General features: G+C 46.0%; 1 protein-coding gene across 1 annotated transcript in view; it reads left to right on the forward strand.

Moving 5' to 3' along the window:
* LOC135508370 (transcription regulator protein BACH2-like) overlaps nucleotides 1–26,854 on the forward strand; it is a 68,704-nt gene that overhangs the window by 28,336 nt on the left and 13,514 nt on the right. Inside the window, exon 2 of the mRNA XM_064928506.1 lies at nucleotides 23,133–23,408. Within this exon, the coding sequence (XP_064784578.1) occupies nucleotides 23,145–23,408 (264 nt within the window). The 5' untranslated portion in view covers nucleotides 23,133–23,144. The remainder of the gene's footprint in view (nucleotides 1–23,132; nucleotides 23,409–26,854) is intronic.

Here is a 26,854-nt window from a genome sequence, read left to right on the forward strand (position 1 = left end):
CCCCCCACTCACCGAGCGCCTCCTGGCGCACTCGAGGAGGAAACCTGGCGGCAACGGAGGAAATCATCGATCAGCGAACGGTCCAGCACGTCCCGAGAGGGAACCCAACTCCTCTCCTCAGGACCGTACCCCTCCCAATCCACTAGGTACTGATGACCACGGCCCCGAGGGCGCATGTCCAAAATCTTACGAACCCTGTAGATGGGTGCGCCCTCGACAAGGATGGGGGGGAGGGACGAGCGGGGGCGCGAAGAACGGGCTTAACACAGGAGACATGGAAGACCGGGTGAACGCGACGAAGATAGCGCGGGAGAAGAAGTCGCACTGCGACAGGATTAATGACCTGAGAAATACGGAACGGACCAATGAACCGCGGGGCCAACTTGCGAGAAGCTGTCTTAAGGGGAAGGTTCTGAGTGGAGAGCCATACTCTCTGACCGCAACAATATCTAGGACTCTTGGTCCTACGCTTATTAGCGGCCCTCACAGTCTGCGCCCTATTACGGCAAAGTGCCGACCTGACCCCCTTCCAGGTGCGCTCGCAACGCTGGACAAAAGCCTGAGCGGAGGGGACGCAGGACTCGGCGAGCTGAGATGAGAACAGCGGAGGCTGGTACCCGAGGCTACTCTGAAAAGGAGATAGACCGGTAGCAGACGAGGGAAGCGAGTTGTGGGCGTACTCTGCCCAGGGGAGCTGTTCTGACCAAGACGCAGGGTTACGAAAAGAAAGACTGCGTAAAATGCGACCAACAGTCTGATTGGCCCGTTCGGCTTGACCGTTAGACTGGGGATGAAAGCCGGACGAGAGACTGACGGAAGCCCCAATCAAACGGCAAAACTCCTCCAAAATTGAGACGTGAACTGCGGGCCTCTGTCGGAAATGACGTCAGACGGAAGGCCATGAATTCGGAAAACATTCTCGATAATGATCTGAGCCGTCTCCTTAGCAGAAGGGAGCTTAGCGAGAGGAATGAAATGAGCCGCCTTAGAGAATCTATCGACAACCGTAAGAATAACTGTCTTCCCCGCTGATGAAGGCAGTCCGGTGATAAAATCTAAAGCGATGTGAGACCACGGTCGAGAGGGAATGGGAAGCGGTCTGAGACGGCCGGCAGGAGGAGAGTTCCCAGATTTAGTCTGCGCGCAGACCGAACAAGCGGCGACAAATCGACGCGTCACGTTCCCGAGTGGGCCACCAGAAACGCTGGCGAATGGAAGCGAGCGTACCCCGAACGCCGGGGTGGCCGGCTAACTTGGCAGAGTGGGCCCACTGAAGAACGGCCGGACAAGTAGGAACGGGAACGAACAGAAGGTTCCTAGGACAAGCTCGCGGCGACGGAGTGTGAGCGAGTGCTTGCTTTACCTGCCTCTCAATTCCCCAGACAGTCAACCCGACAACACGCCCGTCAGGGAGAATCCCCTCGGGGTCGGTGGAGACCTCAGAAGAACTGAAGAGACGAGATAAAGCATCAGGCTTGGTGTTTTTTGAGCCCGGACGATAAGAAATAACAAACTCGAAACGAGCGAAAAACAGAGCCCAACGAGCCTGACGCGCATTAAGTCGTTTGGCTGAACGGATGTACTCAAGGTTCCTATGGTCAGTCCAAACGACAAAAGGAACGGTCGCCCCCTCCAACCACTGTCGCCATTCGCCTAGGGCTAAGCGGATGGCGAGCAGTTCGCGATTACCAACATCATAGTTACGTTCTGACGGCGATAAGCGATGAGAGAAAAACGCGCAAGGATGGACCTTGCCGTCAGAGAGAGAGCGCTGAGAAAGAATGGCTCCCACGCCCACCTCTGACGCGTCAACCTCAACAACAAACTGTCTAGAGATGTCAGGTGTAACAAGAATAGGAGCGGATGTAAAACGATTCTTAAGAAGATCAAAAGCTCCCTGGGCGGAAACGGACCACTTAAAGCACGTCTTAACAGAAGTAAGGGCTGTGAGGGGAGCTGCCACCTGACCGAAATTACGGATGAAACGACGATAGAAATTAGCGAAGCCCAGAAAGCGCTGCAGCTCGACGCGTGACTTAGGAACGGGCCAATCAATGACAGCCTGGACCTTAGCGGGATCCATCTTAATGCCCTCAGCGGAAATAACGGAACCGAGAAAAGGGACAGAGGCGGCATGAAAAATGCACTTCTCAGCCTTCACATAAAGACAGTTCTCCAAAAGGCGCTGGAGGACGCGTCGCACGTGCTGAACATGAATCGAGAGAGACGGAGAAAAAATCAGGATATCGTCCATGTAAACGAAAACAAAAATGTTCAGCATGTCTCTCAGGACGTCGTTAACTAGTGCCTGAAAGACAGCTGGAGCGTTAACGAGGCCGAAAGGAAGAACCCGGTATTCAAAGTGCCCTAACGGAGTGTTAAACGCCGTCTTCCACTCGTCCCCCTCCCTGATGCGCACGAGATGGTAGGCGTTACGAAGGTCCAATTTGGTGAAAAACCTGGCTCCCTGCAGGATCTCGAAGGCTGAAGACATAAGAGGAAGCGGATAACGATTCTTAACTGTTATGTCATTCAGCCCTCGATAATCCACGCATGGGCGCAGGGACCCGTCCTTCTTCTGAACAAAAAAAACCCCCGCTCCGGCGGGAGAGGAGGAGGAGACTATGGTACCGGCGTCGAGCGAAACCGACAAATAATCCTCGAGAGCCTTACGTTCGGGAGCCGACAGAGAGTATAATCTACCCCGGGGGAGTAGTTCCCGGAAGGAGATCAATACTACAGTCATACGACCGGTGTGGAGGGAGAGAAGTGGCCTTGAACGACTGAACACCGTGCGCAGATCGTGATACTCCTCCGGCACCCCTGTCAAATCGCCAGGCTCCTCCTGTGAAGAAGAGACAGAGGAAACAGGAGGGATAGCAGACATTAAACAGGTCACATGACAAGAAACATTCCAGGATAGGATAGTATTACTAGACCAATTAATAGAAGGGTTATGGCGCACTAGCCAGGGATGACCCAAAACAACAGGTGTAAAAGGTGAACGAAAAATTAAAAAAGAAATGGTTTCGCTATGATTACCAGAGACAGTGAGGGTTAAAGGCAGCGTCTCACGCTGAATCTTGGGGAGAGAACTACCATCTAAAGCGAACAAGGCCGTGGGCTCCCCTAACTGTCTGAGAGGAATGTCATGTTCCCGAGCCCAGGTCTCGTCCATAAAACAGCCCTCCGCCCCAGAGTCTATCAAGGCACTGCAGGAAGCAGATGAACCGGGCCAGCGGAGATGGACCGGAAAGGTAGTGCGTGATCCAGAAGGAGAGGCCTGAGTAGTTGCGCTCACCAGTAGCCCTCCTCTTACTGATGAGCTCTGGCTTTTACTGGACATGAGGTGACAAAATGACCAGCGGAGCCGCAGTAGAGACAGAGGCGATTGGTGATTCTCCGTTCCTTCTCCTTGGCCGAGATGCGGATACCCCCAGCTGCATAGGCTCAGCATCCGAGCCGGCGGAGGAGGGTGGCAGTGATGCGGCAGGTGGCAGTGATGTGGAGAGGGGAGCAACGGAGAACGCGAGCTCCTTTCCACGAGCTCGGCGACGAAGATCAAACCGTCGCTCTATGCGAATAGCGAGAGCTATTAAGGAGTCCAGACTGGAAGGAACCTCCCGGGAGAGGATCTCATCCTTAACCTCGACGAGGAGACCCTCCAGAAAACGAGCGAGCAAAGCCGGCTCGTTCCAGTCACTAGAGGCAGCGAGAGTGCGAAACTCAATAGAATAATCCGTTATAGATCGATTCCCCTGACATAGGGAAGACAGGGCCCTGGAAGCCTCCTCGCCAAAAACAGAACGGTCAAAAACCCGTATCATCTCCTCCTTAAAGTCCTGATACTGGTTAATACACTCAGCCCTCGCCTCCCAGATTGCCGTGCCCCACTCACGCGCCCGTCCGGTAAGGAGAGAAATGACGTAGGCGATGCGGGCTGCGCTCCTGGAGTAAGTGTTGGGCTGGAGAGAGAACACCACATCACACTGAGTGAGGAATGAGCGGCACTCAGTGGGCTCCCCAGAGTAACACGGCGGGTTGTTGATCCTGGGCTCCGGAGACTCGGAAACCCTGGAAGTGGGCGGTGGATCGAGGTGGAGTTGGTGAACCTGTCTTGTGAGGTCGGAGACTTGGACGGCCAGGGTCTCAACGGCATGTCGAGCAGCAGACAATTCCTCCTCGTGTCTGCCTAGCATCGCTCCCTGGATCTCGACGGCGGAGTGAAAAGGGTCCGGAGCCGCTGGGTCCATTCTTGGTCTGATTCTTCTGTTATGTACTTGAGTGAAGACCCAAAAGCGGTTTTAACAGAAAACAGAGTTCTTTAATGAAAAACAGGAATGGCATAAATCCTCTTCCAACGTAGTCAATGGAACAAAAAGAACGTTAGTATAATGCAGGATGCACCTGCCAGGCAGACTCCGACAGGATAGGACAAGGTGGAAGCAAACGGGACGACAGCTTGCTTCTGGCATCAAAAACACAAACAAGAATCAGACACTGAAAGTAGCAGGAACAGAGAGAGAAATAGAGACCTAATCAGAGGGGGAAGAGGGAACAGGTGGGAAAGAGTGAATGAGCTAGTTAGGGGAGATGTAGAACAGCTGAAGAATGAGAGACAGAGAAGGTAACCTAAAAAGACCAGCAGAGAGAGACAGAGTGAAGAGAAAGGACAGGAACAGACATAACAAGACATGACACTAATAATGAAAGAGAAGGATTGCTGTTTTGAATTTGGTCAAGTTTGTGTGGAAGAGGTGGAAAAAACATTTTTATCCATCAGTAATGATAATACACCAGGTATAGTCAACCTATATGGGAAACTATTGAGAATGGTAGCAGACTGTATTGCCACCCCTATTTGCCATGCTTTTAACGAAAGCAAAAATGAGTGTGTGTGTCAAGAGATGTGGAAGGAAGCTAAAGTAATTCCACTACCTGAAAATAGTAAAGCACCCTTTGCTGGCTCTAACAATCAGTTTGCTGCCTATTTTTAGTAAACTGATGGAGAAAATTGTGTTTGAACAAATATAATGCTATTTTTCAAAGAACAAGATAACCACTGATTTTCAGCATGCATATAGGAAAGGGCACTCAAGTTGTACTGCACTGACTCAGATGACTGATGATTGGCAAAAAAATGGATAATAAGATGATAGTTTAAGATGTATTGTTAGATTTCAGTGCAGCTTTTTATGTTATTGATTATAATTTGTTATTGTAAAAACTGTCTTGTTATGGCTTTATATCACCTGTCATCACATGGTTGGAGAGTAACTTATCGAATAGAACCCAGAGAGTGTTCTTCAATGGAAGCTTCTCAAACATCAGATATGTACAGTGTGGTATTCCTCAGGGCAGTTGTCTTGGGCCGTTACTCTTCTCTATTCTTACAAATGATTTGCCACTTGTCATACAAGAAGCTAAAATGACTATGTATGCTGATGATTGCACACTCTACACATCAGCACCTGAAGCCAGGGAGTTCACTGAGAATCTTACCAAGTAGTTAGTCAGTGTCAGAATGGGTAATTAACAATAAATTGATCTTAAATACATCTAAATCCAAAAGCATTGTATTTGGTTCAAAGCATTCTCTTAGACCTAAGCCTCAACTGGAGTTGTGCATAAAGGGTGAACATTGAACAAGTTGGAAGAAGCTGAACTCCTAGGAGTACCATTGGATGGTCAGTTATCATGGTCAAGTCATATTGACAAAGTTGTGAAGATGGGGAGAGGTATGTCTGTCACACCCTGATCTGTTTCACCTGTCCTTGTGATTGTCTCCACCCCCTCCAGGTGTCGCTTATTTTCGCTGGTGTATTTATCCCTGTGTTTCCTGTCTCTCTGTGCCAGTTCGTCTTGTATGTTTTTCAAGTCAACCAGGGTGTTCTCCCGTACTCCTGCTTCAATTCTCTTTTTGATAGTCCTCACGGTTTTGACCCTTGCCTGTTTCTGGGCTCCGTACCCTCCTGCCTGACAATTCTGCCTGCCCTGACCTCGAGCCTGCCTGCCACTCTGTACCTCCTGGATTCCGAACTGGTTTTGACCTTTTGCCTGTCCACAACCATTCTCTTACCTACCCCTTTTGGATTGATTAATAAATATCAAAGACTCAAACCATCTGCATCCCGTGTCTACATCTGGGTCTTGCCTAGTGCCCTTATAATGTCTGTTACAAAAATTTGGTTCTGTTCTTGTCCCATCTTGATTACTGTTCAGCAATATGGTCAGGTGCAGCAAAGAAAGACCTAGCTGTCACGTTCTGACCATAGTTCTTTTGTGTTTTCCTTGTTTTAGTATTGGTCAGGACGTGAGCTGGGTGGGCATTCTATATTGTGTGTCTAGTTTGTCAATTTCTATGTTTGGCCTGATATGGTTCTCAATCAGAGGCAGGTGTTAGGCATTGTCTCTGATTGGGAACCATATTTAGGTAGCCTGTTTTGTGTTTTGGTTTTGTGGGTGATTGTTCCCTGTCTTTGTGTTTTATGCACCAGATAGGGCTGTTTCGGTTTTGCCACGTTTATTGTTTTGTAGTTTGTTGATGTTAAGTGTCTCTTATTAAAGAACCATGAACTTCAACCACTCTGCGTTTTGGTCCTCCCCCAAAGTTGCAGCTGGCTCAAAACAAAGCAGCTCGTCTTGCCCTTAACTACACACACACAGAACTAACAACAACATGCATGGTTAAGGGTTGAGAAGAAATTGAATTCTTCCCTTCTAGTCTTTTTATAAAACATTTGTGTGTTGAAAATGCCTAACCTCTTGTATAATCTATTTGCATACACTTCAAACAGACATACATACTCCAGCAGACATGCCACTATGAGTTTCTTCACTGTACCCAAACCAAAAACAGATTTAATGTGTTGTGCAGTTATGTATAGAGCTATGCCATCATGGAATGCTCTGCCACCAGAGGTTACTCAGGCAAAAAGCAAGTTTAGCTTTAAAAAACAGATAGAAAAACACATTTTCTCACAGTGCCTAATTTAACTACTATATATAAGAATCTGAATATGCGTATATGAATAGTGTGTAAATACTATTTTAATTGTCTCTTAGTGTCTTTCTAATATATAACTCTTATTTAATTTTAATTTTATTGAATGTAATGTAATATCTTATGTCCTTGTCTATAACTGTGGTGAAATCCTCCTCTCTCTCTCTCTCTCTCTCTCCCTGCCCTCGGTTTGAAATAAGACTACGGATCATAGTAATGTTTGATGTAACCGTGGAGAATAATGTGCCAATACTGAAGGATGTGAGACTGTGCCCTATGTGGCGGAGGTTACACCTGTCTTCTCACATTATTATGCTCCTACATTCATTTTCATGTTTGTGACTGTAACAAGACATGGTTTGGTCTTTGATGTGAGGGGATTAGTGTTTGTGAGCCTCGACAGCCCTGGGACAGATTATATAGTACAGTAGGAGGTAAATTAACAACCACTTGGTCATACTCGCATGCAGTCATACACCACCATGCTTTTACCCTCCAATATGAAAACAAGCTTAGGTTAAAAATGCTATATCCTCCTACAACATGCTATATCCTCCTACAACATCCTCCTACAAGTATTTTTTTAACCTTTTACTTGGAATGCTCACAAAAAAATATTGTCTCATACACTGGATAGGTGCAGTGAAATGGGTTATTTTACAGGGTCAGCCGTCGTAGTACGGCACCCCTGGAGCAAATTAGGGTTAAATGCCTTGCTCAAGTGCACATCGACAGACTGTTGTCGGCTCAGGTATTAGAACAGCGACCTTTTGTTTACTAGCCCAACCTCTAACCGCTAGGCTACCTGCCGCCAAACATTGTCTCTTTTCTAGTTTCTTGGTAAGAGCACTCACAAGCCCCCACAGCACGGTCATACACATCCAATATATGACATATAATCACATTTGATAGGTCCCTTAGAGATTGACATTATACAAGTCTCTCTATGAAATAGCCTGGAATCTTTTGGCCAGCTGTGAATATATTACAGATAATGATGCAGAAATGGCTGCTGTGTCATGTTAATTGCGATGTGTGTGGTGCATAATCTGCTCATTTTGCGATGACACAAGGCAGTTAGTTGTTCTTTGGGGCTCGTGTTAATGTTCCTCATCATGTTCCATTAACATTGATGGAGCTGTGAAGGCCCTAAGAGGCGCTTCTTTGGGCGTAATCTAATGACTTGGTAGGGACAGCGATTACAGAGAAAATACGATTTTTTGATGCATATGCTAGAGCAGGGGTGTCAAACATCAACCGTTCCGCGGGAGGTTTGAGTAAAAACATGCACATTTCTCCTGGCTAGGAAATATTATGCATTTTAAGTATGGCCCTCCAGACCTTGGTGAAGTCAAAATACGTTTTGACACCCCTAGGCTAGAAGGAGAGAGATCCAAAAGATACAGTTAGTCGGGAGGATGCTGAGGATTGTTGGGGAACTACATTGATACCGTGTGATCCGTAACCTTTCTTTCTTACTTGTCTGAATATCACCCATAACTCATTTTGGGTGGGTTCCCAGCCGATAACCTTTGTGTTGGCACTAGATGCTCTAGAATACTCCCATCGCGTTAATCCACAGATGTGAGACATCCAATCATATTCGAGGAACACCTGAGTTTAACTGAAACCCTAGTGTGCACGACATGGAGACAGAAGCAAAAGCCGCAGGCCATAAATGATGTCAGCCGCAGAGCTGAAAGAAGAGGAGAATGGATGACTTCAGTCAGGAAATGCACTGATAGCCATTGAAGAGTAGGTCCCTACAGATGGAAACTCCCCTGTTTGGGTTAGGACATGTGTAATGTATACACTCACCTTGTTGGTTGGGACTTGATCATCAAGGCCTGCAGCTTTTATTAGGGTCAGTAGTTGTCATAATCACTGTCTTCATGTGAGATGGGAGGATTAGACAGAGAGGGGGGGTGAGATGTCTCTTCTTAAGAATATCTCTTCTTAGCAATATCGTGTAACCTAAATGCACGTGTAAACCTAAACGCACATGTAAACCTAAATGCACATAGCCGTCTTTGTATCTAAGACAATTGTGTAGTCTAGAGCGATTTTCTAGGTTAGCTGGCCAGCTATTGTCGTTCTTCTAACGTAGCTAGCCAGCTAGCCCCCGAATAGCAGCACTGTAGTAACTATTACAGTACAACGGTTTGTTTTGTTTGATCGTAGCTAGCTAGCTACATAGCCGTCTTTGTATCTAAGACAATTGTGTAGCCTAGAGCGATTTTCTAGGTTAGCTGGCCAGCTATTGTCGTTCTTTTTAACGTAGCTAGCCAGCTAGCCCCCGAATAGCAGCACTGTAGTAACTATTACAGTACAACGGTTTGTTTTGTTTGATCGTAGCTAGCTAGCTACATAGCCGTCTTTGTATCTAAGACAATTGTGTAGCCTAGAGCGATTTTCTAGGTTAGCTAGCCAGCTATTGTCGTTCTTTTAAAGTAACGTAATGCAATCAACCTGCTAGCTAGCCAGCTAGCCCCCGAATAGCAGCACTGTAGAAAAAACTATTACACTCGACGGAACGACTTGATTAGTGTAGTGTCAACATCGCAGCCACTACCAGCTAGCCTACTCCAGCAGTACTGTATCATTTCAATCATTTTAGTCAATAAGATTCTTGCTACGTAAGCTTAACTTTCTGAACATTCGAGACGTGTAGTCCACTTGTCATTCCAATCTCCTTTGCATTAGCGTAGCCTCTTCTGTACCCTGTTAACTATGTGTCTATCTATCCCTGTTCTCTCCTCTCTGCACAGACCATACAAACGCTCCACACCGCGTGGCCGCGGCCACCCTAATCTGGTGGTCCCAGCGCGCACGACCCACGTGGAGTTCCTGGTCTCCGGTAGCCTCTGGAACTGCCGATCTGCGGCCAACAAGGCAGAGTTCATCTCAGCCTATGCCTCCCTCCAGTCCCTCGACTTCCTGGCACTGACGGAAACATGGATCACCACAGATAACACTGCTACTCCTACTGCTCTCTCTTCGTCCGCCCACGTGTTCTCGCACACCCCGAGAGCTTCTGGTCAGCGGGGTGGTGGCACCGGGATCCTCATCTCTCCCAAGTGGTCATTCTCTCTCTCCCCCTTACCCATCTATCTATCACCTCCTTTGAATTCCATGCTGTCACAGTTACCAGCCCTTTCAAGCTTAACATCCTTATCATTTATCGCCCTCCAGGTTCCCTCGGAGAGTTCATCAATGAGCTTGATGCCTTGATAAGCTCCTTTCCTGAGGACGGCTCACCTCTCACAGTCCTGGGCGACTTTAACCTCCCCACGTCTACCTTTGACTCATTCCTCTCTGCCTCCTTCTTTCCACTCCTCTCCTCTTTTGACCTCACCCTCTCACCTTCCCCCTACTCACAAGGCAGGCAATACGCTCGACCTCATCTTTACTAGATGCTGTTCTTCCACTAACCTCACTGCAACTCCCTCCAAGTCTCCGACCACTACCTTGTATCCTTTTCCCTCTCGCTCTCATCCAACACTTCCCACACTGCCCCTACTCGGATGGTATCGCGCCGTCCCAACCTTCGCTCTCTCTCCCCGCTACTCTTTCCTCTTCCATCCTATCATCTCTTCCCTCTGCTCATACCTTCTCCAACCTTTCTCCTGATTCTGCCTCCTCAACCCTCCTCTCTTCCCTTTCTGCATCCTTTGACTCTCTATGTCCCCTATCCTCCAGGCCGGCTCGGTCCTCCCCTCCCGCTCCGTGGCTCGATGACTCATTGCGAGCTCACAGAACAGAGCTCCGGGCAGCCGAGCGGAAATGGAGGAAAACTCGCCTCCCTGCGGACCTGGCATCCTTTCACTCCCTCCTCTCTACATTTTCCTCCTCTGTCTCTGCTGCTAAAGCCACTTTCTACCACTCTAAATTCCAAGCATCTGCCTCTAACCCTAGGAAGCTCTTTGCCACCTTCTCCTCCCTCCTGAATCCTCCTCCCCCTCCCCCCTCCTCCCTCTCTGCAGATGACTTCGTCAACCATTTTGAAAAGAAGGTCGACGACATCCGATCCTCGTTTGCTAAGTCAAACGACACCGCTGGTTCTGCTCACACTGCCCTACCCTGTGCTCTGACCTCTTTCTCCCTCTCTCTCCAGATGAAATCTCGCTTCTTGTGACGGCCGGCCGCCCAACAACCTGCCCGCTCGACCCTATCCCCTCCTCTCTTCTCCAGACCATTTCCGGGGACCTTCTCCCTTACCTCACCTCGCTCATCAACTCATCCCTGACCGCTGGCTACGTCCCTTCCGTCTTCAAGAGAGCGAGAGTTGCACCCCTTCTGAAAAAACCTACACTCGATCCCTCCGATGTCAACAACTACAGACCAGTATCCCTTCTTTCTTTTCTCTCCAAAACTCTTGAACGTGCCGTCCTTGGCCAGCTCTCCCGCTATCTCTCTCAGAATGACCTTCTTGATCCAAATCAGTCAGGTTTCAAGACTAGTCATTCAACTGAGACTGCTCTTCTCTGCATCACGGAGGCGCTCCGCACTGCTAAAGCTAACTCTCTCTCCTCTGCTCTCATCCTTCTAGACCTATCGGCTGCCTTCGATACTGTGAACCATCAGATCCTCCTCTCCACCCTCTCCGAGTTGGGCATCTCCGGCGCGGCCCACGCGTGGATTGCGTCCTACCTGACAGGTCGCTCCTACCAGGTGGCGTGGCGAGAATCTGTCTCCTCGCCACGCGCTCTCACCACTGGTGTCCCCCAGGGCTCTGTTCTAGGCCCTCTCCTATTCTCGCTATACACCAAGTCACTTGGCTCTGTCATAACCTCACATGGTCTCTCCTATCATTGCTATGCAGACGACACACAATTAATCTTCTCCTTTCCCCCTTCTGATGACCAGGTGGCGAATCGCATCTCTGCATGTCTGGCAGACATATCAGTGTGGATGACGGATCACCACCTCAAGCTGAACCTCGGCAAGACGGAGCTGCTCTTCCTCCCGGGAAGGACTGCCCGTTCCATGATCTCGCCATCACGGTTGACAACTCCATTGTGTCCTCCTCCCAGAGCGCTAAGAACCTTGGCGTGATCCTGGACAACACCCTGTCGTTCTCAACCAACATCATGGCGGTGGCCCGTTCCTGTAGGTTCATGCTCTACAACATCCGCAGAGTACGACCCTGCCTCACACAGGAAGCGGCGCAGGTCCTAATCCAGGCACTTGTCATCTCCCGTCTGGATTACTGCAACTCGCTGTTGGCTGGGCTCCCTGCCTGTGCCATTAAACCCCTACAACTCATCCAGAACGCCGCAGCCCGTCTGGTGTTCAACCTTCCCAAGTTCTCTCACGTCACCCCGCTCCTCCGCTCTCTCCACTGGCTTCCAGTTGAAGCTCGCATCCGCTACAAGACCATGGTGCTTGCCTACGGAGCTGTGAGGGGAACGGCACCGCAGTACCTCCAGGCTCTGATCAGGCCCTACACCCAAGCAAGGGCACTGCGTTCATCCACCTCTGGCCTGCTCGCCTCCCTACCATTGAGGAAGTACAGTTCCCGCTCAGCCCAGTCAAAACTGTTCGCTGCTCTGGCCCCCCAATGGTGGAACAAACTCCTCACGACGCCAGGACAGCGGAGTCAATCACCACCTTCCGGAGACACCTGAAACCCCACCTCTTCAAGGAATACCTAGGATAGGATAAGTAATCCTTCTCACCACCCCCCCTTAATGATTTAGATGCACTATTGTAAAGTGGCTGTTCCACTGGATGTCAGAAGGTGAATTCACCAATTTGTAAGTCGCTCTGGATAAGAGCGTCTGCTAAATGACTTAAATGTAAATGTAAATGTAAACCTAAATGCACATGTAAACCTAAATGCACATGTAAACCTAAACGCACGTGTAACCTAAACGCACGTGTAAACCTAAATGCACATGTAAACCTAAACATACGTGTAAACCTAAACGCACGTGTAAACCTAAATGCACATGTAAACCTAAACGCACATGTAAACCTAAACATACGTGTAAACCTAAACGCACGTGTAAACCTAAACGCACATGTAAACCTAAACGCACATGTAAACCTAAACGCACATGTAAACCTAAACGCACATGTAAACCTAAACGCACATGTAAACCTAAACGCACGTGTAACCTACATGTGCTGTTGCCGTCAATGCATGATTTGCCACAAATATCTGAGTTAGAATTTGTCCCTTACAGAATACATTTACAGATCCTGACCACTATGACAGATCACATCATTGTGTACTGTATTATCTTTCTTTAGCACATTAAACAGGTAGATTTCCCTTTATGGAAACACTGTAGGTGTGGAACAACCCCCACGTATATTTTTGCTTCCAGCTGCAGAGAATGATAGTGTTAACCAGTGAATGAAATATCCTACATGAAAGCGGTTCGGCACAACATTCCTCTCTTTGTGACCATTTGTCAACAGAGGTTTTACACCTTCATGGTATTTACTCAAACTATTTTTACATGGACTATTTTTACATGCATTTTGTCCTCATACATCAATATTAGTTCTGATCATTTCCACATGAGCAAAATTATAAAATATCCAGATACATTTAGCCTTTATTTAACTAGGCAAGTCAGTTAAGAACAAATTCTTATTTTCAATCATGGCCTAGGAACAGTAGGTTAACTGCCTTGTTCAGGGGCAGAAAAACAAATTTTTACCTTAGGGATTTGAGTTTGCAACCTTTCGTTTACTAGTCCAACACTCTAACCACTAGGCTACCTGCCGCCCCAATTAATAGTCCCTATGGATTATGATATTGATTCAAGATGATTATTTGAGTGATGTTCTGTTTTCCATGTATGTTTTAGAGGAAGTGGAAACGGTGGCTGTTGCCCTGACGCTCAGAGGTGCCAAAGACCCAGTTCCCTGTATTTCTTCTCCCTCTGAAAGTACCCCAAACTAGAATGTATTCAACAGAAAGTCACCCTGTGGTTTTGTCTCACAGACCTTCTCTCACTTCCTTCACGTTTTTGGCCCTTAATGTCCTCTTGACTTTCCCTGCTGTGATATTTCACCAGGTCCTCCCTCACATTGACATTAAGGTTGTGCTTTCTGTCACAGCCCAAACCTCCTTTCCTCCCCCAGACTATTTCCACTTGATCTGACAAGGGATGCTATACTAATGGAGGTGTGATAAACTGTGAAAGCATGTCGTTGCGGTTCCTGACCTGTACTGTTGTTAACTTGTTATCCACAGGGCATTGCAGATATGAGTGGACCCCTGATGGCATTTCATTTTTTGTTGTTGCAATTTACAGATATTTTTATATTTCACTCCTCTTTCTCAATTCAAATCAGTTCAATTCAAGGGGATTCATTGGCATGGGAAACATATGTTAACATTGCCAAAGCAAGTGAAGTCTCTCTCTCCCTCTCACTCTCACCGGCTGTTGTGAGGTTGTCACAACAGCTCTGGGGTGAAACAGGATCAGCCACAGATCTCCTGGTGTGCTGCCAGCGCCAGCCAGGGACCACACACACTTCCCAGAGGGGCGAGGGTGAAAACTTTGAGGTTTTATGCACCATTGAATCTGAGATTATTTATTTTTCCATTCGCTTTCATCCAATACGTAGGTGTGGACTGTATTTGTGGAATCGTTCTCAATGTATAAATCTTCAATTTATAAGGTTCTTGTATTTTGCGAGGCGAAACTGATGCATTCAGAGAAAATATCTGTTGTATGTACTGACATGGCTTTTGTCAGTCATGAAGCAGCCCTGCAGACACACACAAACACACACACACACACACACACACACACACACACACACACACACACACACACACACACACACACACACACACACACACACACACACACACAAGCCGGTCCATGTTTGACCATGAATGAATAGTTCTCTACACTCACTGTCTGTTGGGGTTATTCCTGGCCAGCGCAGCAGTGTGTTTCTATCACATGGCCGGTCGGCTAGCTGAGCTTTCTGTTACCATTTTAAACTGGGCTGTGGTTGTGAATCACCCTGGGTTGGCTGGGCTGACCAACATAACACTTAGCTGTGGTAGGTCATGATTCACTCCTCCTGCACCCTCCGTTTAGTTCACTTTAGTTTAGTCACCAACATATGGCAAAAATACTCTACAGCCTATTACACCGTGACCGCGCTCCCCACTGACTGGCTGGCTAGCATGGATGCCTTCTTGCTGTTAGCCATGAGAAATACCTGCCCAGGCCCTCTGAGGGAGAGGGTTTACTACGGCACATTTAACTGGAGTCACTGACCTTGCCGTGGACTAGAGAGAGACATGATACTTTTCTGTAAAGTTGTCTGAGGTATTCATTGCATGAGTCATGGTTGTGGTGGATGCTGAAGTAGCGAACAAGGTGAAATTGGGTATTGATAGTGAGTGGCCAGGGATGGGAGCGACTGTATCATGTCAGCGTCTAGATGGGAGTAGATAGTAACTTACACCACTACTACTACTGTGCACTCACTCACTCACTCACACCACACACACACACACTCTTTTTCCTTCTCTCTCGCTGGCTCTTTCTCTATACTCTGTAGTTAAATCATGAACTACTCAAAAAGGATGATCTCTATTCTTCCTGATATACATTTCACATGACGTATGCTCTTACTTAGTCCATTTGAAATGAATCAGTCCCTTATATTGAACAGGCTGGCCGTGCACAGGTCGTCTCGCCCTTCAGTTGCCTCTCGTGTAACCCTTAAATATGCCGTTATCTTGTCTGCAGGGCCAGTGGAGAGCTCGTTTGCAGTAAATTCAATTTCACTTGACAATTCCAGGGTGACTTATAGCAGTAAAGAAGATTGAGAGTTGCACAAACAGTGTTAGGAATGACCTCAGAAGACATATATCATGGGTTACACTGACCTTCTGAAAGTGAGACATCCTAACCCTGATTCTGGAACAAAGAGGTATTGTTCAACACAGATGATGTGACTGGTGTATTTCCGGCCCAGCAGCTCTGGGCAAGGGCCCTGGTAATGTACTCCGTTGCCCAGATCCTTTTGCGTTCTTAATGTCACTCTTTTAATGTCTCATGCAACCTAATGGCCCTATTGTTTACTGATTATGTCTTGGAAGAAAATAAGTCAAACATTGTGCTATTGATTTCAGGTGTAGCCGTCAAGCTGGGTCTCACATAAAACCCACTCTCAAACCCTCCTTTTCTCATTCTCACTCACACACACCCCCAACGAGCGCACACACACACACACACACACACACACGCAGACACACACACACACACACACACACATGCAGACACACACATTTTCGTGAGTTGAAAATAAGACATAATCAGGGCAGGGAGAAGACAGGAGGGAGGGAAGTAGGGCATAACAGTTGTCAGGGGTGTATAGTGTACCACCACTATCGGCCCTCGAGTGGGGAGCCCTGAATTATTACTGTTTGTTAATTAATATTTCTCTGCCAGCCCAGAGGAAGACTGTGGCCCCGCTCTCTGTGCTCTGTGATAAATAATTTACGTTTGTTTGCTGATGATCTCTATCAGATCTGCCGATGGCCACGAGGGGAGGGTTTTCTCTCTCACTCAGGGGGCAGCCTTAGATGTGTGGCTGTTTGATGGACACAGATAGGTTGAATATAGGCTAGCCTCACTTTTAACTATCATGTTATAATATTGCTCACTAAATTACTCTATGTTTCCGTGCGTTCCCTGTGGAAATTCCAGGTTGAAAAATGTATAATAGAGCATTTATTTTCAGTGACTCACCTGGATATGTCACGACTTCCGCCGAAGTTGGTCCCTCTCCTTGTTTGGGCGGCGTTCGGCGGTCGACGTCACCGGCTTTCCAGTCACCATCGATCCATGTTTCATTTTCGTTTTGTTTTGTCTTCATTGTACACACCTGGTTTCCATTCCATAATCAGTGTTCCTTATTTAACCCTCTGGCTTCCCCTTTTGTTTTGAGCGTGATTGTCGTTGTCAAGTGGTTTAATTTGTGTGCTCTGGATATTTATGATTATCCTTGTTGGAACATTGCTTATATTGAGTAAAGCTCAGATTTTTACTCATACCTGTGTCCTGCGCCTGACTCCTCCTTATCCATTCACCTAGAACGTTGACAGGATCATTTTTTTACATTGTGATTATTCTTTTTTTGTATCAATTTTTGGGGGAATTGTTACTATGGGAGTTGATGTGGGTCTACGTGGCTTTCCTTCAGTGGTGGAAAAAGTACCCAACTGTCATACTTGAGTAAAAGTAAAGATACCTTAATGGAAAAAGACTCAAGTGAAAGTAAAAGTATATTTTTATTTGGTTTAAAATATACTTAAGTATCAGAAGTAAAAGTTCAATCATTTAAAATTCCTTATATTAAGCAAACCAGGTGGCACCATTTTCTTGTTTTTTTATTTACAGAAAGCCAGGGGCACACTCCAACACTCAGACATCATTTACAAACAAAGCATATGTGTTTAGTTAGTCCACCAGATCAGAGGCAGTAGGAATGACCAGGGATGTTCAGTTGATAAGTGTGTGAATTTGACTATTTTCCTGTCCTGCTTAACATTCAAAATGTAATGAGTACTTTTGGATGTCAAGGAAAATGTATGGAGTAAAAAGTACAATATTTTATTCAGGAATGTAAATGAAGTAAATGTAGGCAAAAATATAAATAAGTACAGATACCCCCAAAAAATACTTAAGTAGTACTTTAAAGTATTTTTACTTAAGTACTTTACACCGCTGCTTTCCTTTGAGTTGAGCTTCTTAGGTTTTATCACAGCTGTGCTATCTAGTGCTGATCTTGTCCATTTGCACCGCAGCCAGAGACAGTGTGGCCCAGAAGAGCTGTTCAATATTTAATTGTTGTCACTAATACAGATTCACAAGTCATCTACAAAGGGGAATGGGGGGGGGTTGTTAATGTGTTTGTTTATTGCCTTTGTAATGCCACCCCCCCCCCCCAAAAAACACACACACACACACACACACACACACACACACAGTTCCTCACGTGGCTGATAGTCGTTGCTCATATACAGGTGTAATAGTGTAGCCTAGCATCAGTTGATTATCTCTCTCATCATCTGAGAGACTGATTCTCTCGTCCTCTATATCGGCCTACTGTGCTCTAAAATAACGACTGGTGTTTAGTTTATGTCTGTTTTTGCCAATACAACGTCTTGGTACACTGTATCCTATTGCAGTATAGTTGCCTACAGACAAACCAAGGCAAAGTCGTAATAGATTTATACTTTGAGTACCCATCCTCAGTTCACACCCTAAAAGAAGAAGTAGGTGAGGAGGAGGGGGTAAGAAGGAGGGGGTGAGGAGGAGGGGGTTAGAAGGAGGGGGTGAGGAGGAGGAGGTTAGAAGGAGGGGGTGAGGAGGAGGGGATTAGAAGGAGGGGGTGAGGAGGAGGGGGTTAGAAGGAGGGGGTGAGGAGGAGGGGATTAGAAGGAGGGGGTGAGGAGGAGGGGGTTTGAAGGAGGGGGTGAGGAGGAGGGGGTTAGAATGAGGGGGTGAGGAGGGGGGTTAGAAGGAGGGGGTGAGGAGGAGGGGGTTAGAAGGAGGGGGTGAGGAGGAGGGGGTTAGAAGGAGGGGGTGAGGAAGAGGGTGAGGAGGAGGGGGTGAGGAAGAGGGGGTGAGGAGGAGGGGGTTAGAAGGAGGGGGTTAGAAGGAGGGGGTGAGGAGGAGGAGGTTAGAAGGAGGGGGTGAGGAGGAGGGGGTTAGAAGGAGGGAGTGAGGAAGAGGGTGAGGGTTAGAAGGAGGGGGTGAGGAGGAGGGGGTTAGAAGGAGGGGGTGAGGAGGAGGAGGTTAGAAGGAGGGGGTGAGGAGGAGGGGTTAGAAGGAGGGGGTGAGGAGGAGGGGATTAGAAGGAGGGGGTGAGGAGGAGGGGGTTAGAAGGAGGGGGTGAGGAGGAGGGGGTTAGAAGGAGGGGGTGAGGAGGAGGGGGTTAGAAGGAGGGGGTGAGGAGGAGGGGGTGAGGAGGAGGGGTTAGAAGGAGGGGGTGAGGAAGAGGGTGAGGAGGAGGGGGTGAGGAAGAGGGGTGAGGAGGAGGGGTGAGGAAGAGGGGTGAGGAGGAGGGGGTGAGGAGGAGGGGTGAGGAAGAGGGTGAGGAGGAGGGGTGAGGAAGAGGGGTGAGGAGGAGGGGTGATGAGGAGGGGTGAGGAAGACGGGTGAGGAGGAGGGGTGAGGAGGAGGGGTGAGGAAGAGGGGTGAGGAGGAGGGGTGAGGAAGAGGGGTGAGGAGGAGGGGTGAGGAAGAGGGGTGAGGAGGAGGGGTGAGGAAGAGGGGTGAGGAGGAGGATACACTCTACTCCCTTGGCACTCATCAAGTATTAACAGTTGGACTCCCAGAAGCCTGGAGTAATGATTATACAGTTCACAGCTTGTGAGATTATCGCTGCCTGTCTGTCTATAAGCTGTCTGTCTGGCAGACAAACATGATGTTTAAATATATCACCCACACACAGCAGGCAACATGATGAAACAATCTGCAACCGCTTGTTTACAGAAACAGACTATTTAAAAAAAAATGTATCTGGTGTTTGTGGTGAGTTAAGGAATTTGACAGCCAAGAGCAAGTGTCATGAATAACAATGATATCTAGTCTAATTTACAAAGGTATGGCATGGAGTTTGTTAGTCTAATTTACAAAGGCAGGGCATGGAGTTTGTTAGTCTAATTTACAAAGGTATGGCATGGAGTTTGTTAGTATAATTTACAAAGGTATGGCATGGAGTTTGTTAGTATAATTAACAAAGATATGGCATGGAGTTTGTTAGTATAATTTACAAAGGTATGGCATGGAGTTTGTTAGTCTAATTAACAAAGGTATGGCATGGAGTTTGTTAGTCTAATTTACAAAGGTATGGCATGGAGTTTGTTAGTATAATTTACAAAGCTATGGCATGGAGTTTGTTAGTCTAATTTACAAAGGTATTGCATGGAGTTTGTTAGTCTAATTAACAAAGATATGGCATGGAGTTTGTTAGTATAATTTACAAAGGTATGGCATGGAGTTTGTTAGTATAATTAACAAAGGTATGGCATGGAGTTTGTTAGTCTAATTAACAAAGGTATGGCATGGAGTTTGTTAGTATAATTAACAAAGGTATGGCATGTAGTTTGTTAGTATAATTAACAAAGGTATGGCATGGAGTTTGTTAGTATAATTAACAAAGGTATGGCATGGAGTTTGTTAGTATAATTTACAAAGGTATGGCATGGAGTGTGTTAGTCTAATTTACAAAGGTATGGCATGGAGTTTGTTAGTATAATTTACAAAGGTATGGCATGGAGTTTGTTAGTATAATTTACAAAGGTATGGCATGGAGTGTGTTAGTCTAATTTACAAAGGTATGGCATGGAGTTTGTTAGTCTAATTTACAAAGGTATGGCATGGAGTTTGTTAGTCTAATTAACAAAGGTATGGCATGGAGTTTGTTAGTCTAATTTACAAAGGTATGGCATGGAGTTTGTTAGTCTAATTTACAAAGGTATGGCATGGAGTTTGTTAGTCTAATTAACAAAGGTATGGCATGGAGTTTGTTAGTCTAATTTACAAAGGTATGGCATGGAGTTTGTTAGTCTAATTTACAAAGGTATGGCATGGAGTTTGTTAGTCTAATTTACAAAGGTATGGCATGGAGTTTGTTAGTCTAATTAACAAAGGTATGGCATGGAGTTTGTTAGTCTAATTTACAAAGGTATGGCATGGAGTTTGTTAGTCTAATTTACAAAGGTATGGCATGGAGTTTGTTAGTCTAATTTACAAAGGTATGGCATGGAGTTTGTTAGTCTAATTTACAAAGGTATGGCATGGAGTTTGTTAGTCTAATTTACAAAGGTATGGCATGGAGTTTGTTAGTCTAATTTACAAAGGTATGGCATGGAGTTTGTTAGTCTATTTTACAAAGGCATGGCATGGAGTTTGTTAGTCTAATTAACAAAGGTATGGCATGGAGTTTGTTAGTCTAATTTACAAAGATATGGCATGGAGTTTGTTAGTATAATTAACAAAGGTATGGCATGGAGTTTGTTAGTCTAATTAACAAAGGTATGGCATGGAGTTTGTTAGTATAATTAACAAAGGTATTGTGAAGGTACATTGACATCCGTGTGTTACAATTTCTTTGCCTGTGGCTGATTTGTGCTTTTGTCCCCCGCATTTCAAACTGATACAGAGACATTAGTTATGTTCTGCTGCTGGCCTGTTTGGCTCACAGAGAGACACTTGAGACTTGAGCAGTCAATCTGTTCAATCAAGTTCTGATTCTTTTCAATCAAGATTCTGATGAATGGAACAAGGTTTATTACTGTAGTCATACTGAACAAAACTGCACTAGAAAAATACACTAGAAGTTAAATGTTGACCAGGAGAAAACACATCAGTGCTAAAAATGTATCTTCTGCAATAACTAAACTATTATGAGGAGAGGATCACCAAAGGGGCTTATTAATATTATTTGCAAGCATCGCCATTTCTTTATTGAGATACAAAGAGGCCTACAGTCTGATCCTCCTCCTCTTATGATGATGATGATGATGATGTGAGCCTTCTCTCCCATAGTCCTTTGATTTGGATTGTGGTAGGGTCTCTTTTAGTTATAAAGGAAACCTGATGGCGAATAGAAGATTTATAGTTCTGAGATGATTCCACCTGGAGTCTGTTCCTCTGCTGCAGGCCCCTGGCTCCAGGCTCTGCACATTATTACACTATGACTCAGCAGAAAGAAATCCCTCCAAGCCTGATGAGTCCATGCACAAACACACGCACAAATACACACATGCACAAACAAAACACACACACACACATACAGTGGGGCAAAAAAGTATTCAGTCAGCCACCAATTTTTAAGTGCGTGGAGCCCCAGATCGAGGGAGATTATCAGTGGTCTTGTATGTCTTCCATTTCCTAATAATTGCTCCCACAGTTGATTTCTTCAAACCAAGCTGCTTGCCTATTGCAGATTCAGTCTTCCCAGCCTGGTGCAGGTCTACAATTTTGTTTCTGGTGTTCTTTGACAGCTCTTTGGTCTTGGCCAGAGTGGAGTTTGGAGTGTGACTGTTTGAGGTTGTGGACAGGTGTCTTTTACACTGATAACAAGTTCAAACAGGTGCCATTAATACAGGTAACGAGTGGAGGACAGAGGAGCCTCTTAAAGAGGAAGTTACAGGTCTGTGAGAGCCAGAAATCATGCTTGTTTGTAGGTGACCAAATACTTATTTTCCACCATAATTTGCAAATAAATTCATTAAAAATCCTACAATGTGATTTTCTGGATTATTGTTTCTTATGTTGTCTGTCATAGTTGAAGTGAACCTATCTTCCACTTTTTAAGTGGGAGAACTTGCACAATTGGTGGCTGACTAAATACTTTATGCCCCACTGTACACACACACACACAACCACAGGTGCACACACTCCTGGGCTCAGACAGACAGACTGCAGCCTCAGCTATCTGTACTGCAGGCTACAGGAGCTTTAAGTGTGACAGTGTTGAGGTGAGCACAGTGCAAGGCTTTGCATTGCACCTCTTTAAATCAATGTGGAACCATTTTCAGTGGCACCGACTAAGATTTCCCGCACTTACGTAATATATTTATTTTCAATACTTTTATTGTCACATTGAATGATTTCCAATGTGCTCTAAACAAACAGCTCGTTTACAGCCCTGATCTCTCATGTCATCGTTGTCCTTTCCTAGGTATCAGCACACAATAAGATAATGCTGTTTGTGCAGTAGGCTAGTAATCTCTGCTTACAAGTCTCCATGAACGTCTGAGCTATGAATGTGGGTCAAGAGAGACTGGTACAGAGACTACATCTGTATCCTATTAGGATGTACCAGAGGATGTGTGTCAAGCTGCCTTGAAGAGGTGTTGAATCTTGGATTCTCTGTTGAAGCTATTGGTGGAGAGGTGATAGAAAGATGTTTGAGGTTTGTCATTCCTGTGGTATGTCCACTGTTAATTTTGTGTGCGAGTGCAGGTATGTACACGTATGGAGGAGAGAGAGAACATTTATTTTCTCCATATAAAAAAATGGCATTTCTACAACCTCCAAGTAATTGGGTCCTTTTCATCCTTGGCGTCCATTGACTGTGCATCCAACCAATGTCTTGTCTCTGTGTGTGTGTGTGTGTTCTGCAGGGTGTGAGCGGAATGTCTCTGGATGAGGGGGCCCACGCCGGGTCCAGGGAGACGCCCATGTACGTGTATGAGTCGACGGTGCACTGTGCCAACGTGCTGCTGAGTCTGGAGGACCAACGGCGGCTGAACATCCTGTGTGATGTGACGGTGGTGGTGGAGGGGACAGAGATCAGGGCCCACAGGGCCGTCCTGGCAGCCAGCAGCAGATACTTCCTGCAGGTGCTGCTGGGGCACACACACCCCGAGCAGGAGCCAATCATCAGCCTGTCTGACAAGGTGAGTAACGACCAATGATGCACATGTATATATACAGTGGGGAGAACAAGTATTTGCTACACTGATGATTTTGCAGGTTTTGCTACTTACAAAGCATGTAGAGGTCTGTAATTTTTTATCATAGGTACTCTTCAACTGTGAGAGACGGAATCTAAAACAAAAATCCAGAAAATCACATTGTATGATTTTTAAGTAATTAATTTACATTTTATTGCATGACATAAGTATTTGATCACCTACCAACCAGCAAGAATTCCGGCTCTCACAGACCTGTTAGTTTTTATTTAAGAAGCCCTCCTGTTCTCCACTCATTACCTGTATTAACTGCACCTGTTTGAACTTGTTACCTGTATAAAAGACAATCAAACTCAATCAAACAGACTCCAACCTCTCCACAATGACCAAGACCAGAGAGCTGTGTAAGGACATCAGGGATACAATTGTAGACCTGCACAAGGCTGGGATGGGCTACAGGACAATAGGCAAGCAGCTTGGTGAGAAGGCAACAACTGTTGGCGCAATTATTAAAAAATGGAAGAAGTTCAAGATGACGGTCAATCACCCTCGGTCTGGTGCTCTATGCAAGATCTCACCTCGTGGGGCATCAATGATCATGAGGAAGGTGAGGGATCAGCCCAGAACTACACGGCAGGACCTGGTCAATGACCTGAAGAGAGCTGAGACCACAGTCTCAAAGAAAACCATTAGTAACACACTACGCCGTCATGGATTAAAATCCTGCAGCACACGCAAGGTCCCCCTGCTCAAGCCAGCGCATGTCCAGGCCCGTCTGAAGTTTGCCAATGGCTATCTAGATGATCCAGAGGAGGAATGGGAGAAGGTCATGTGGTCTGATGAGACAAAAATATAACTTTTTGGTCTAAACTCCACTAGCCGTGTTTGGAGGAAGAAGAAGGGTGAGTTCAACCCCAAGAACACCATCCCAACCGTGAAGCATGGAGGTGGAAACATCATTTTTTGGGGATGCTTTTCTGCAAAGGGGACAGGACGACTGCACCGTATTGAGGGGAGGATGGATGGGGCCATGTATCGCGAGATCTTGGCCAACAACCTCCTTCCCTCAGTAAGAGCATTGAAGATGGGTCGTGGCTGGGTCTTCCAGCATGACAACGACCCAAAACACAGCCAGGGCAACTAAGGAGTGGCTCCGTAAGAAGCATCTCAAGGTCCTGGAGTGGCCTAGCCAGTCTCCAGACCCGAACCCAATAGAAAATCTTTGGAGGGAGCTGAAAGTCCATATTGCCCAGCGACAGCCCCGAAACCTGAAGGATCTGGAGAAGGTCTGTATGGAGGAGTGGGCCAAAATCCCTGCTGCAGTGTGTGCAAACCTGGTCAAGAACTACAGGAAACGTAATTGCAAACAAAGGTTTCTGTACCAAATATTAAGTTCTGCTTTTCTGATGTATCAAATACTTATGTCATGCAATAAAATGCAAATTATTACTTACAAATCATACAATGTAATTTTCTGGATTTTTGTTTTAGATTCCGTCTCTCACAGTTGAAGTGTACCTATGCTAAAAAGTACAGACCTCTACATGCTTTGTAAGTAGGAAAACCTGCAAAATCGTCAGTGTATCAAATACTTGTTCTCCACTCTATATGTATGTATACGGTAACACCCTGAGAAAGCATTAATTACCTGACTTGACAGACTTTAGGCTTCCCCTCGGCGTGGCCATTTTATTACTGTTATGTTGCTATATTATAACAGCCCTTCCATTACATTCAGAGACATGTCCTAGTTTGGTAAATTGGGCGTGTCAGTCAGAGAGAGAAGAGAGAGAGAGAATCTAGACTTTTATTGAGTCTCAAAATTCACTCTCTTTTGTGTTCATGTGTCTGTATGAGAGAGAGAGAGAGAGAGAGAGAGAGAGAGAGAGAGAGAGAGAGAGAGAGAGAGAGATTCTCTCCTACATGTCTAGAGGTAGACTACAAACAATGTATGCAGGACAGAATTAGGTCAATGTCCATTAATAATAAAAACAGAAAAGAAGAGCAATTCAGTTTTGGAAACGTCTAAAATAGTGACATCCAAGCCCTGCAATATTGAGAGCTGAGCAAAAAACAATTCCCCTCATCCAGCTGGTCCTGGGGCTGAGTTCACAAACCTGTTCTTCTAACACACTGAAGCCCAATCAATCAGAATAACAACCAAACAAAACTACACTATCTATTGGGAAACACAAGCACAAAGCAAAATGCAGTGCTATCTGGCCCTAAATGGACAGCACACCATGGCAAACTATTTGACCTGGGTTTCTGTACAAAACATTAGAAAGGCCTTGACAAATTACAGGCTTAGTTAGCACAGTCTTGCCATTGAGAAGAGTAGACCCAGGAAAACCTGTCTCCCTATAGAGGAAAGGTTGTGCAACCACTGCACCACAGCAGAACCCGAGATAGAGCTGCCTTTCATGATAAAATAAAAAAATATATATAAACAATTAGAGTAATTTCCCCAAATTTGAAACTTGTAATGCATCTGTGTGTAGCTGGTGTAGATGAGTCAAGCGCAGGACAGCAGATATGAGTAATGTATGCAATTTTACACCTCAATAAATCCAAGACCACAAATACGGACCGCAATACAATAAACAATCACTCACAAACAAACATGGGGGAACAGAGGGTTAAATAATGAACAAGTAATGTCAAGACCCGTTTATGAACTTGGGTCTCCGGTGTGAGAAACAGTCACTTTGTAAACTGAGTCACTAATAGTCAGCAGAACCCAGAAGATGAGGCAGACACAGCAGTACTTGAGATGGTGTTTTAATAAAGTAAAAAGGAAAGTTCTTCAGGCAAAAATATAAATCCACAACATCAAAAGTAATTCCAAGAGAACAAAGGTAATCCTCCAAGTCAAAAGGTAAATCCACAAGGTGGTAGGTACAGCAGGAAAAAAGCCTCAAAAGATAATCAAAAAGAAATAAACGAGAACAAAAACAGAGTACTACAAGAGAGTCCAACTGGAGCAACAAATGTTCACAGCATCGCTGGGGCTGGGTGTCAACATTCAAACACAGAGCAAAGAACTGAGGAAAACTAAGGGTTTAAATACAATCAAGGGAAACGAGGCACAGGTGAAAATAATAACTGGGAACAAGGGAAAACAAAAGGGTCAAAAAGCACAATGGGGGTATCTAGTCACCAAAACCGGAACAACCCTGGCCAAATCCTGATAAGTAATTGGGGGATTGAAACCAGGTGTGTAAGACAAAGACAAAAGAAATGGAAAATGAAAAGTAGATTGACGATGGCTAGAAGGCCTGTGATGTCGACCCCCCGAACCCCGCCCGAACAAGGAGAGGGACCGACTTCTGCGGAAGTCGTGACAGTACCCCCCCCCCCCCCCCCCCCTGACGCGCGGCCGACACGACCTCGGGATGACCCAGAGGACGAGGCACAGGGCGATCCGGATG

Source organism: Oncorhynchus masou, chromosome 21, assembly GCF_036934945.1.
Source record: "Oncorhynchus masou masou isolate Uvic2021 chromosome 21, UVic_Omas_1.1, whole genome shotgun sequence".
Lineage (NCBI taxonomy): Eukaryota > Metazoa > Chordata > Actinopteri > Salmoniformes > Salmonidae > Oncorhynchus > Oncorhynchus masou.